Source organism: Panthera tigris, chromosome B1 (genome assembly GCF_018350195.1).
Source record: "Panthera tigris isolate Pti1 chromosome B1, P.tigris_Pti1_mat1.1, whole genome shotgun sequence".
Taxonomy (NCBI): Eukaryota; Metazoa; Chordata; class Mammalia; order Carnivora; family Felidae; genus Panthera; species Panthera tigris.
This window is the reverse complement of record NC_056663.1, coordinates 62828991-62840715: the sequence shown is the minus strand read 5'-3', so window position 1 is coordinate 62840715 and position 11725 is coordinate 62828991. Positions and strand designations below refer to the sequence as shown.

Here is an 11725-nt window from a genome sequence, read left to right as displayed (position 1 = left end):
GGATCTTACAGTTTTATACTGTTTGGTGACGTGAAGTCTTTTCTTTACAGGAACGATTCTCAGTTCCCAGATTCTTGCCACGTGATGTGTTTGCACCTGCCATGTCATGTCATTAGTTTTACTGCAACATCGGATTCCAAATGAATCTCAGTAATTTTTGCCACCAGCTCCTGTCATGGACATGTTCCTCTGTGTGGTTCCATCTTCTTTACAAGTGATATAATCTGGTTATTCACATTAGCTTTATGTTATGGTTACTAATATGGCTAAGGAATTGTTCTCTTTCAACAGTATAACAAATGGATGGACTTTTGTAAGGTCTCACCCCTCTGTAAGGAGTGAGGAGCTCATCCAAAGAATAATCACCAGGTGGGTGGAGCTAATAACCCAAGCAGGGAGAGGTCAAACACCTTTGCGTGTCCAGTGAGCACCATTCCAAGGGAAAGAGAAATGAGAAGTCCTTAGCGGCCCTTGGAAAGCTACTCCCAATCTTTTGCATCCTTTACTTGAGAAAATAGTGAAACTCATATACAAAGGAAGATATATTAAAAGTTTTTTCCCCCACAGATGGCCTTGTGTTCATCCTGACAAGCATTTTTGTTTACTTCCCTCGTGAAGGGTGAGGCAGCATTAAATCTTGATGTTTGATTGCCAAGGGCCAGTTTTGTGAAGTTACTTGGCCCACACAAAGATGAAAATGGAAACTGGCCTCATAAATTGCTGCTGATCTTAGGCAGGTCTACATATGTCTGAAAGCCAAGGGTTCCATCACTGTCTTTTCAGAAAACAACAAAAGCTCAGCATAGATGAATTAACATTTTCAAATTGCTTCAAGATTCTCAGAGGAGATGCCAAGTTGTGGGTTTGGCTGTTCCTCTTCTTTGCAAGGAACGGGCTCCATGGCAGAGACTTGAGTTAGAAACATGGACTGCCTTCAAGGCGCCTAGGTGGCTCAGTTGGTTGGGCGTCAGACTTCAGCTCAGGTCATGATCTTGCTGTCCGTGAGTTTGAGCCCCACATCGGGCTCTGTGCTGACAGCTCAGAGCCTGGAGCCTGCTTCGGATTCTGTGTCTCCCTCGCTCTCTGCCCTTCCCCCACTCATGCTCTGTCGGTCTTTCTCTCTCAAAAATAAACATTAAAAAAAAAGAAAAGAAAAGAAACGTGTATAGACTGCCTTCAAATCTACCTGGTGGCCAACAAGCTAGAATACTAGAGCTTGTGGGCTGATGTTTAACTCTCAGTGAGGTTGAACTGTATGAGGGTAAAAAGGTATTCTTTCCCAGATCATTTGTAAAGTCTATAAATTTAGAAATAGATATGAAAAACAAAAAGTTTGGGTAGAGGGGCGCCTGGGTGGCTCAGTCGGTTGGGTGGCCGACTTCGGCTCAGTTCATGATCTCATGGTCCGTGAGTTCGAGCCCCGCGTCGGGCTCTGTGCTGACAGTTCAGAGCCTGGAGCCTGCTTCATATTCTGTGTCTCCCTCTCTCTGACCCTCCCCTGTTCATGCTTTGTCTCTCCCTGTCTCAAAAATAAATAAACGTTAAAAAAAAAAATTAAAAAAAAAAAAAGTTTGGGTAGACATTAAGCATTCTAGATGACCTGGATCCCCTAACAAGCAGAGAATTATAACAGATAAAATTAATCCAGGGGAGATGTGAAAGGAGCTATGGTTTGGACTTGCGTATCTACTTGTCAGACTGACACCTCCTTATTTGGGTAGAAGTATATGAAAGCAATAGGAGACTTTTTTGTTTTTTGTTTTTGTTTTCTCCTGAAAGAGTTCCTGAAATGGCTGATCAAACAGCCCTGTTCACTCAGCTTGCATGCAGAAGAAAGAAGTCAGGCCACAGGTTTGATCAAATCTAAGTGTGTATCTCTTGGGACTAGCATTTAAACTCAATTCCTAGCAAAGCCAGGTACAGATATAACGGACAGTCACGGAAATGTGTAGAAATAATAATAGCAACGACCATGTATTAAGTGCCCCCATTGTACATTTAGTGTTATATGCTTACATAGATGATTTCACTTAATTCTTACAACGACCTTATAAAGTAGGAGGTTTTTTGGTGACCCGAGAAAAACCATCAATGAGAGAATGTCATCAATGATGACATCCTTAGGCATTTCCTACTCATGATGGATCAATAATGCCACCACATTATAGAAAGGTTAGCTCACGTTAAGGCATACCAAAGTATTGCCTTTTCCTAGAACATTTCACTAGGCCACCAAGAAACTTCTTGTCCTCCTCCTACCTTACCCACTGCTCTTTCTCTGTCTCCTTTGCTGAATTCTGCTTATCTTATTATCTTAATGTTGGAGTGCCTCAGGGCTCAATTCTTGGTCCTCTTCTTTTCTGTAGCTACTTTATCTAGTTGATCTCAACCAGTTCCATGACTTTATTTTTTTTCAACCAGTTCCATGACTTTAAATAATATCTATGCTGACAAACTCCACATTTATATCCCCTCCAGATACATATATCTAATTGTCTACTCCTATCTTCACATGGATGTTTGATAGACACCTCAAACTTAACTGTGTTTAAATCAGAGTTTAAAAATACTCCCCTCCCCCTGACCAAATCTGTTTCTTTCTATTTCCCCATTCTCAGTAAATGTCAGCTCCATTCTCCCAAGAACCCAGACTAAAACACTGGGCATCATTTTTGACTCTGTTCTTTCTCTTATACTCATATCTAACCTATCAGCAATTCCTGTGTGCTTTATCTTCTAAATAGGATTGGAATATGACCACTTCTCTCCATCACACTGACTTTAGTCCAGGTCATCCTTATTTTTTTTATTCCAGTTAGGCTAATCTCTGTGCTTGCTCTCTTGTTTCCCTATATATACTGCTCACATATCAATCAGTCATCGTTTGGAAAAAAAAAAAAACCAACTTTTTATTATGGACCTTTAAAAGCATACACATAAATACACATAAATGATGACTACCCCCATGTACCCATCACTTAGCATCAAAAATTAACATTTTGCTCATATTTTTCTAAAGCTTTTTTAAGTGTTTATTTATTTATTTTGAGAGAGAGAGCAAGTGAGCAGGAGAGGGGCAGAGAGAGAGAGAGAGAGAGAGGGAGAGAGAGAGGGAGAGACAGGGAGAAAGAATCCCAAACAGGTCCCATGCTGTCAGCACAGAGACCAATGTGGGGCTCGAACTCACAAATTGTGACATCATGACCTGACCCGAAATCAAAAGTGAAAGGCTTAACTGACTGAGCCACCCAGGTGTCCCCTTCCTTATCTTTTTTCCCCCTATTTTTTACCCTCTTTTTTTTTTTTTGTGGAATATTTTAAAACAAATACCAGCAAAGGTGTCCTTTTAATTATGAGATCAAGCTGCTCACAACTTTCCAGTTGCTTTTCGGTAAGAGTCAAATCTTTTATGATGACCTACAAGGCCTCTGTGATATGCCAGTCTGCCCCATACAACATCTCGTTTCCTGTCCTCACTCTGCTTCAGCTACACCAGAGGTTCTCAAACCTTAGCACGCATCAGCATCTTCTGGAAGGCTTGTTATAGCACAGACGGCTAGGCTCCATCCCAGAGTTTCTGGTTCAGTAGATCTGAAGTGGGCCTCCAGAATTCGTATTTCTAACAAATTCCCAGATGCTATTGGACACACCTGGACAACCACCTGCTACATTGTTCTCCTTCCTGTTCCTCAACAAGCCAGGCAAGATTTTGCATAGGAGTCTTTGCATGACTCTTCCCTTGCCCTGAGCGCTCTTTGCTTTCCTCAAGATTCATTTTATTCCATCTCTGTTTAAATGACATCATTTGCGGGGCCTTCTCTGGCTACTCCTAAAATAGCATCCCAGCTCCTCACTCTGATTTTCTTCATAGCAGGCATCGTTCGTTTGTTTCTCCGCCCGTCTAGATTGACAGCTCCACGAGCCCACAGACCTGGCTTTGCCCTCTCATCGCATTCCGTACCAACACCTTGTCTAGTAGGTGCTCATTTCACTTCTTCAACGAAGGGATCATACACTGAGAGGGGAGGCCCAGGTCCCTGCTTGGAACACTGGACAGGCAAATTCATTTCTTCCTGCCTCAGTTTCACCATTTGTAAAGGAAGTGGTTGGTTATGCCTACCCTTTCCCTCTCCCCAGGCATAGGCTCAAATCAAAAGCGAAGGATGTGAACACGCTTGCAAAGCAGAGCAGTAAGTCAATAGCGAGCGCTAATATGCCGTGCTTTCGGGTGCCCTTTTTCCGCACAGACAACCCGCCCCCCGCCCCATTTTCTAGCTCCCCCGCCCGGGTGACCCACAACCCCAGCTGCGGGCGGCCGCCGCCCCCGTCCCGCCCCGCGAGCCCGCGTCTGGGCACGCCCGCCCGCTCCTGGCTGGCGCCCGCCCGCCTCCACCAACAACAGCAGTAGCGGCGGCGGCAGCAGCAGCAGCACCCTCAAACAGCAACAGCAGGAGCAGCACCCTCCGCAGCGCCAGCACCCTCAGCAGCAGCAGAAGCAGCAGCAGCAGCAAGAGGAAGGGGAGGCGCCGAGGGAGGGGTCCTCGGCCGCCGCGGGAGGCCGCATCGCCGTCCCGTCACGGCGTCGGCGCGGCCGGGGCCAAACCCGGAAGTGGCCGAGCCCGCGCGCCCGCCCGTCCCGCCGCCGCCGCCGCCACCGCCCCGCACTCCGGAGAGCGCGGGAGCCGCGCAGGCAGACGGAGCGCGCCCGGCCGAGCGGGCCATGGCCGCGGGGGCCGCCGCCGCAGGTGGTGGCGCGCGGTGAGGCGAGCGCGGCGCCCCCTCCGGGGCGGATGGAACGCGGCTCGGCGGGCGGGCAGTGCCGGCGTCCGCGGCTGGAATGGTGCTGGCGGCGGCGGTCGGTGCCTGCGTTCTGAAGCCCGAGAGGAGCCACAATGGAGACGCCGCCGCTGCCTCCCGCGTGAGTGAGCGGGCGGGCAGGCGGGCGGGCTGTGCGGCTGCGGATAAGCGCGCCGCTGCGGCGCGTGTCGCCGGCCACGGGCGCTGCTCGGGCACGGCCGCCCGGTGCCCGCCGGCGGAAGACGCCCGGAGCCGCCGGGGAGCGGACGCTGGGGGCGGCGGGAGGTGGGAGCTGCGGGGCGTGACGAGGTGCGGTTCCCGCAGTCCTGAGGCGGACGCGGGCGGAAACTCAGCCTGGCCAGGCAGTGACTTAGAACCCTGGATAGTATCTAGGGAAGGGGCTTCCCCATCCCAGGCGAATAGAAGATTCCGGCTGGGCTGGGCTTGGGGACTCTGCCCGTCCTGTGTGCGCCTCCCTGGAACGCTTGGGCTGCTGGTGCCTAGCTTGCCAACCCCTTTCTAAGGGATGGAGATATGCTGCACGGGAGTCCGTTGAAAAAAGGAACTGGAAAGTACCAGACACCGGCGTCTAAATGAATTGACCTTAGATTGCTTGCTTCTTCGAATTTCTAGCAAAATTAATATCTGAAGAGCTTTTACATCACTCTAAGTGAGCCACGGCTGTTCAGGGCATGTGACCTCTTTTACCTGGCACTGCAGAAAATTGTATCCAGAAACCAGAGCATCTTCTGTTTCCTTGGTACCCTAGGCAAATTAGTAGTGTAGCTACCTGCCAGGCACAGGTGTCTTCTTCCTTGGTACCCAAATACATTCAAGATACCTGCAGCGAAACTACTTTCCAGAAATAATAACAGTTGAACAATTACGTGGAAGATACTGAAGAATTGCATTATTCAGTACAGTATATATTTTTTGAAAGTATTTGGTAAAAGTGGACTATAAATCCCGAGGAGTTTTGAAAATTTCCATTTTGATTTGCCTTCCTTAGTTTAACCTTTATCAGGGAACAAGAGCCCCTTGAATCTGACTTTTCAAACCTCAAGCAAACCTCATTCTGAGATCAGTGTACCTTTTCACGAGAGCTTATTCATGGAGCCTTATCGTTTTTCACTTAGATTTGCCCAGCTTCACTCCATGGCAGTTGTACCGCACCAGCCTCTTGTGGTTATTTGGCAGAATTCCAGCCAAAATATGGGTATTTGGCCTGGACTGAATAATTTTTTGATGTCCAGCCCTTTTAAGGAGAGCTGGAACTATAAGATCCTGGAACTGTAATTTCTAAAAGTGCCTTACAGAATTTTTAGCTTGAGTGGAACAGGTCATGGGGATCTAAGGAGTAGATGATAAAACTGATGAATTGACCCTTCCTGGCCAGTAGAAGCAAGGGCTCAGTGGCTTCGTGATCACTTAGCTTTGAGGGCTTTGTGATCGAGTCATGTTCTTTAGCAGGTTTGGGAAGGCTCCTAAACCCTAGGAAACATGATGGTGGATTGTTAGCATCAGCAGCATGAATATAGCACCAGCACATGGGTTCTGTCCAGGCTTAGACACAATTAAGGCAGGAAATGGTTCTTGTATGTAGATAGCACATAGTATATGGAATATATCATGTAGGCATGTTATCTATACTAAGCCTGTTCCCTTTATATCAGTTTCCTGCAGTCCCCTTTTACTTTTGGAGCAGAGGAAACTACAGGAAAGAACAAGGGGCTCTTAGAATGCAGGTGGAAAAAGGGTGTGGACAAAAAGCAGCCTCTGGAGGGAGGGACTAGAGATGTAGAAAATGATTTAAATAGAAATAATTGAAAATGAAATGGACGTGTGCATGGAAATAGTGATAAACTGAATCTAGGACAGATCAATTAATCATAATTTTGGTATCCAGCACAATTCTCTGGTATTGAGACTCCATCAATAATGCTGGAACAATGACAGGCTGAGATGTAATGGAAAACAAGGAATGTCAGCAGGGATGAAAGATTTGTTAAAACTTCTTTTAATGAGGGGTGGCTAAAGTTGGTGAGACTTCTTGATTGTTGATATTCATTTAATACTAAATACAAATGGGGTTTATTTTCATTTGGCCCATCTAAAATTAACCCTCATTCCAGAATTTGTTAGAATCAGAAATAGGTTCCCTTCCTGCCCCTTGGCCTATTTGCCTTCACTCCCATTAGCTTACTTTTTCCTTCCACACTAAATCATAGGTGCTGTATTTGAGGATTGTAGACAGTGTCTTTGGGAAGGAGCTTTATTGGGCCTCACTGGGCTTGAGTTGGGTAGATGGAGGCAGTCAAAGTTATTGGGAGGGCTCAGCTTCTTGTAAGGTTAGATTTTTAACCTGAGCTTTAAGGCAAGGAAAGATGTTTGATGTGGACTTAAAATGCCTTGGGTGATGTGGTTGGAAGCAGGAGCTCAGATCCTCTTTGGGTGAGTGTCTGTTTATTAACTCATTAATTCTGTGAATATTTGAATGCCTGTCTCTGCCTGCCACTGTGGAGGAGCTTATGCTCGTCCTTCTCTTGTGACAGCCAGTTTTACACTGTTTTCAGATCCCACCTTGCTGCCCTTCAGCCTGTTAGCACATTGTCTTGGAGGGGTAGGATGACTGCCCAGGTTCTCTAGTTCCTTTGGGATGGGATGGGCTCGTTGAAATTAGGTTTTGATCTCTTCTACTCTTTCCACTCTTTCACTCTTTGCCTCCAAGTTCTCCTCATCCTTTTTGATTCTCATATTGTCACTGGGCTTCATATCTCTCTGCCTGTTGTTTTTTGGATCTTATATGTGACGTTTAGATTCTCTTGCATTTAGGAGTCTGGGTGATATTAAGATGATGGGACATTTGCCTCTGATTGAATCTTAAGGTGTGTAACTAAAAATTAGATGTAGGTTAGTATAGGAATTTTGGGTGGTAAACTGAGACGTGCAGCCCTGACCTCAGGAATGTTTTGCATATTCTAGCTTTTATAGTTATTTTTGTAAAAGATTTTCATAATTATGAAATTGAGGGAAGGCTGAGGTATAGGGTGGCATGCATCCCTTTGACCACCTCTCACTGAACATTGTTTTGGTCCTTGTTTTCTTAATGGCTCTGCTTTTACATGTTGGTTTTCTCTTTACAAGCCTTACATCTTTGCTTTTCCTTCACAGAGCTCAGCAAACATGTCTCACATACAACCATATCTTGGATCAGCGATTCCACATCACTGGAGACTCTTGGCATCAGAGTTGTTCAAGCGTAGGCAGACAGACATCTTCTTGACCGTGTTCATAGGGATTTAGGCAGCAGAAGATTGGTTGAATCAGAGCAGAGGTTTTCAGAATTTTGGATTTCACTGACCTTTAAAGTTAAAAAAATAAATAAATAAACTGAGGTCCATCACAGAACTGCGAACTTATTTTTTTGCTTAGTAGAAAAAAAATTGATGAAATAATAATTATCAGCTATCACCATTTTTTTTTTGTAAAAGGAAGGGCAGTTTAGTGTCCCTTTCCAAATACAAAGAAGGATGTAATCTCAGACTTAAAAGGATAGTCTTTAAATTGAATTAATTTAGTTTTATGAAAACTTACTATATTTTCCTTATTTTGTCACGGATCAATAAAAAGTTTACTGGAGCCCAGCTTTTGTGATCTACCGGACCAGATGACGTTTAATGTTCTTTCTAATTTTAAGATTGAGTTACTGTGAATTTGGAACCTTGACGCAGGTTACCCCAGTATTCATTGGTTTGTCTTACAGCACATTGGAATGTATTCTTGGTTTTGTTTAAGTAGGCATGAATGTAAATTGGGCATCTGTCAGATGATAGGTGAATCTCCTCAGTGACAGACAAAGATGTTTAAAATATGTAGGAGTAATAATGGCTGACAAGGTAATGTTGAAAGAAGACATGGATCACTGTGTGTTGAAAGAAGTGTTATGTAAGGAAAATTCTGAGGTGTATTTGGGAACTTGAGAAGTGGATTCTGGAAATAGGTAACATTGATGCAGTAGTCTTAAATTTTTCTGATGCTGGGAAATCACTCCTCCCTCTCCCACTAAATAGCCCCAAACCTCTTGTTTCTATAATACACACAGTAGGCATTCAATAAATATCAGTAAGCCTGCTTTCTTGAAGGTGACTGTAAATTTACTCATCTGTGGCTGTAATGGAACTGCACTAGAAGTGTTTATGAAAACAGTTGAACTTCTTCCTTAAGACCAGGGAGAAGGTTCTTTTCAGGTGATACAGAGAATGAAAATTGCTTTTCAGATGCTCTTCTATAGAATTCTTCCAAATTCTAAATATTATTTACTGTTTATAATAAGGGAGATAAGGTTTTTCATTCATATTTATTGGGTGCTTACTATGACCAGACTTTGGGAATATCTCAGAAAACAAAGTCTTTTTCATTGTCGTTGAAACTGATAGCAAACAAATATTTAATACAATTCCCGTAGTGCTAGGGTCAGTATACTTTGTGTGTTATGTGCTTTACTGTTTTACATTCAGATGGCTGACATTTGCTGAAGTATTTTTTTGACCAGTTCTTTTCACTGATCCTGCCTTGAAAATAAGCCCTTGCTTTCTATGACACTGCTTTTTCTTGGTTCCCTCCTGTAGGTTTTAGGTTGCTAAATGTGATTTACTTTATTACTTTATCTCATTTAATCTTGTGAACATGAGATTATGTTGGTGTAGGTTCTTATCTTTTTTCAGACGGTAAATTCCTTTTCGAAGGTTATCAAGTAGGAGGAGAAGTTGGGACTCTCTCACTGATCACTGTTTTCTGTCTTAGATGGCTTTTCTTCTGTTACGGTTCATTGGCAGTGGCTGCTCCTCACAGATGCAGGTTTTGGCCAGTTCTTTTTAATAACTATTGATCACTAAGTTGTGGCTCCATCTGTGTCTTAAGCCTAGGCTCTAGATCTGTGCCTCAGTCTTGAATTTTCAACTTCTTATAGAACTTCTCTGCTCTTAGCTTACACATCAGATTCAACATGTCTAAAACTGAGTTTGTAACCTTTGTTCTCAAACTGATTTCCCTTTATAACATCTGCACATAATCAATGGAATAATCATCCTTTTGGTCCCAGATACCCAAAGCCTTGGCATGGTCTTTGATTTCTCTCTCTCTCTCTCTCTCTGTCTCTCTGTCTCTCATCATTCTTCACAGTTATCAACTTCTGGAAACTGTATACTCATGGTTTCAAGTGTCCATTCTGACTCCTTCTATCCTGAACAGATTTCATCCCTTGATACCTGCATTTTTCTTTTACCTTTTCTCCTGTTGATCTCTATGTGTTGTTTCCTCACCTTTCAATCCACTTACCATTTTGACCCCAACATCTTAGAGTCACATCAAGTGACTTACCAAACCAGTTATCTCAACCAGATAGATGGTCAGAATCCTCGATCATTTTGTCCTAATCTTACAGTATGTTCAAAAGTATTATGTGCTTTGACCTCCTAGAGTAAACTCTGCCTTATCATGAGTGAGGAATCCCCAGCCTTTTCCCAGCCTGTCCCCAGTTAAAACAACTTGGAATTCTTCCAAAGCCCACTTGGAACCCTCTCTTCCTTCACAAAGTCTTCCCTATTTACTCTAATTCATTCCAGCTGCTCTTTGCATTCCTCTAGTGTTGGTAGCCCATTATTTTGCACCTGTGTGCTGACTTGTGCCATTCCCTGGTGGTTTCAGATGTGCCTCCCCAGTTAGATGGTAACTGGAGAAGTTTCTTGCGTTCAGCCTCCTTCATCTCCCCCATTCTGCTTATGTTAGGGTATGCAGTCAGCATCTAGGCAGTGCTTATCTACTTGATTTATTAACACTGGTGGTTGCGTGGAGTATTGCTAATAATTTTTAATTGAATGTCACAATTAAAAAGGAGGAAGGCCAGTCAAATCCATAAAAATATATCTCTATATTCAGTTCAGCTCCTAACCTCAACATTTTTCTTAACTCTGTGTTTACATTCATACAGTATTTAATGCTTGTACAGCTCCCTGAGGCAAGTAGGTGAGGTGTTATTATCTTTGACTTTCCTATTACATTTCGTATTAGACATATTTGTGGAATAACAGCACCTTATTTTGTAAGTAAACAGTCTAAAGGCCAGAGAGGCCAAGTGACTACACCCAAGGTCACTTGGTTAGTATTTGGCATCGTCAGGAATACCATTCAGGTCTTCCAGCTGATTCTGGTCCTCTTCTAGTGTGTTTTCATCCGAGTGTTAGAAAATGTAGCCTGGTCAACTGAATTGTGAAATCATATTGCTGCCCTCTCTTACTAGCCAAGTGCTGGTAATACTAGGGAAAGTGGCAAAAGAAAGGCCAGAAAAAAGAGTTGATAAAAGACACGGAAGTGTTTGAAATGGATCACCAACCTCTTTCTCCCTATTTTAGCACATCACAAATATCCCACTCTGACAGCGCTTTGTTAACTGTTTGTTTATAACAAATTCTTTAAAATAAGATTGATCTTGCATAAGACATGCTTTTTACCCTGGTCCCTTTCCTGGTAATAGTCACTGCCAGGGACAAAAAGTGCCTGATTGTGCTCTGTTTGTCGTGTAGGTGGGAGGGAAAGAGGGAGAGCAAGCTGAGTTGAACTGAAGCAGAGCTTTTTACAGCTCTATTGTTCTACTATCAGAGAGCAATTATATTCCAACTTTCATCAACCTCTCCACTTCAGACATCCCAACCACGTCCTCCTGCCAGTGCTTCAACGCACACTTAACATAAAGCCACACGACTAAATCCCGGGGGGAGAGTAGTGGGTCCAGGGTGTGTGTGAGATCTCCCTCTGTCCTCCAGTAGGTTCAGTGCTCTCCCTTAATTGCTAATCCATTTTAGGAAAATTGGGCATTTCCAGCTTTTCCAGCTCAGAGAAATCTGAAACATAACTTTTGGCAATATATGTG

The 11725-nt window shown here is 43.9% G+C and overlaps 1 protein-coding gene across 4 annotated transcripts in view; it reads left to right on the top strand.

Moving 5' to 3' along the window:
- The first annotated feature begins 4769 nt into the window (after positions 1 to 4769).
- KLHL2 (kelch like family member 2) overlaps positions 4770 to 11725 on the top strand; it is a 120639-nt gene continuing 113683 nt past the window's right edge. Inside the window, exon 1 of one of the 4 annotated variants that reach the window (XM_042983663.1) lies at positions 4770 to 4918. In XM_042983663.1, the coding sequence (XP_042839597.1) occupies positions 4893 to 4918 (26 nt within the window). In that variant the 5' untranslated portion in view covers positions 4770 to 4892. The remainder of the gene's footprint in view (positions 4919 to 11725) is intronic. The other 3 variants (XM_042983664.1, XM_042983661.1, XM_042983662.1) reach the window with 3 other exon arrangements.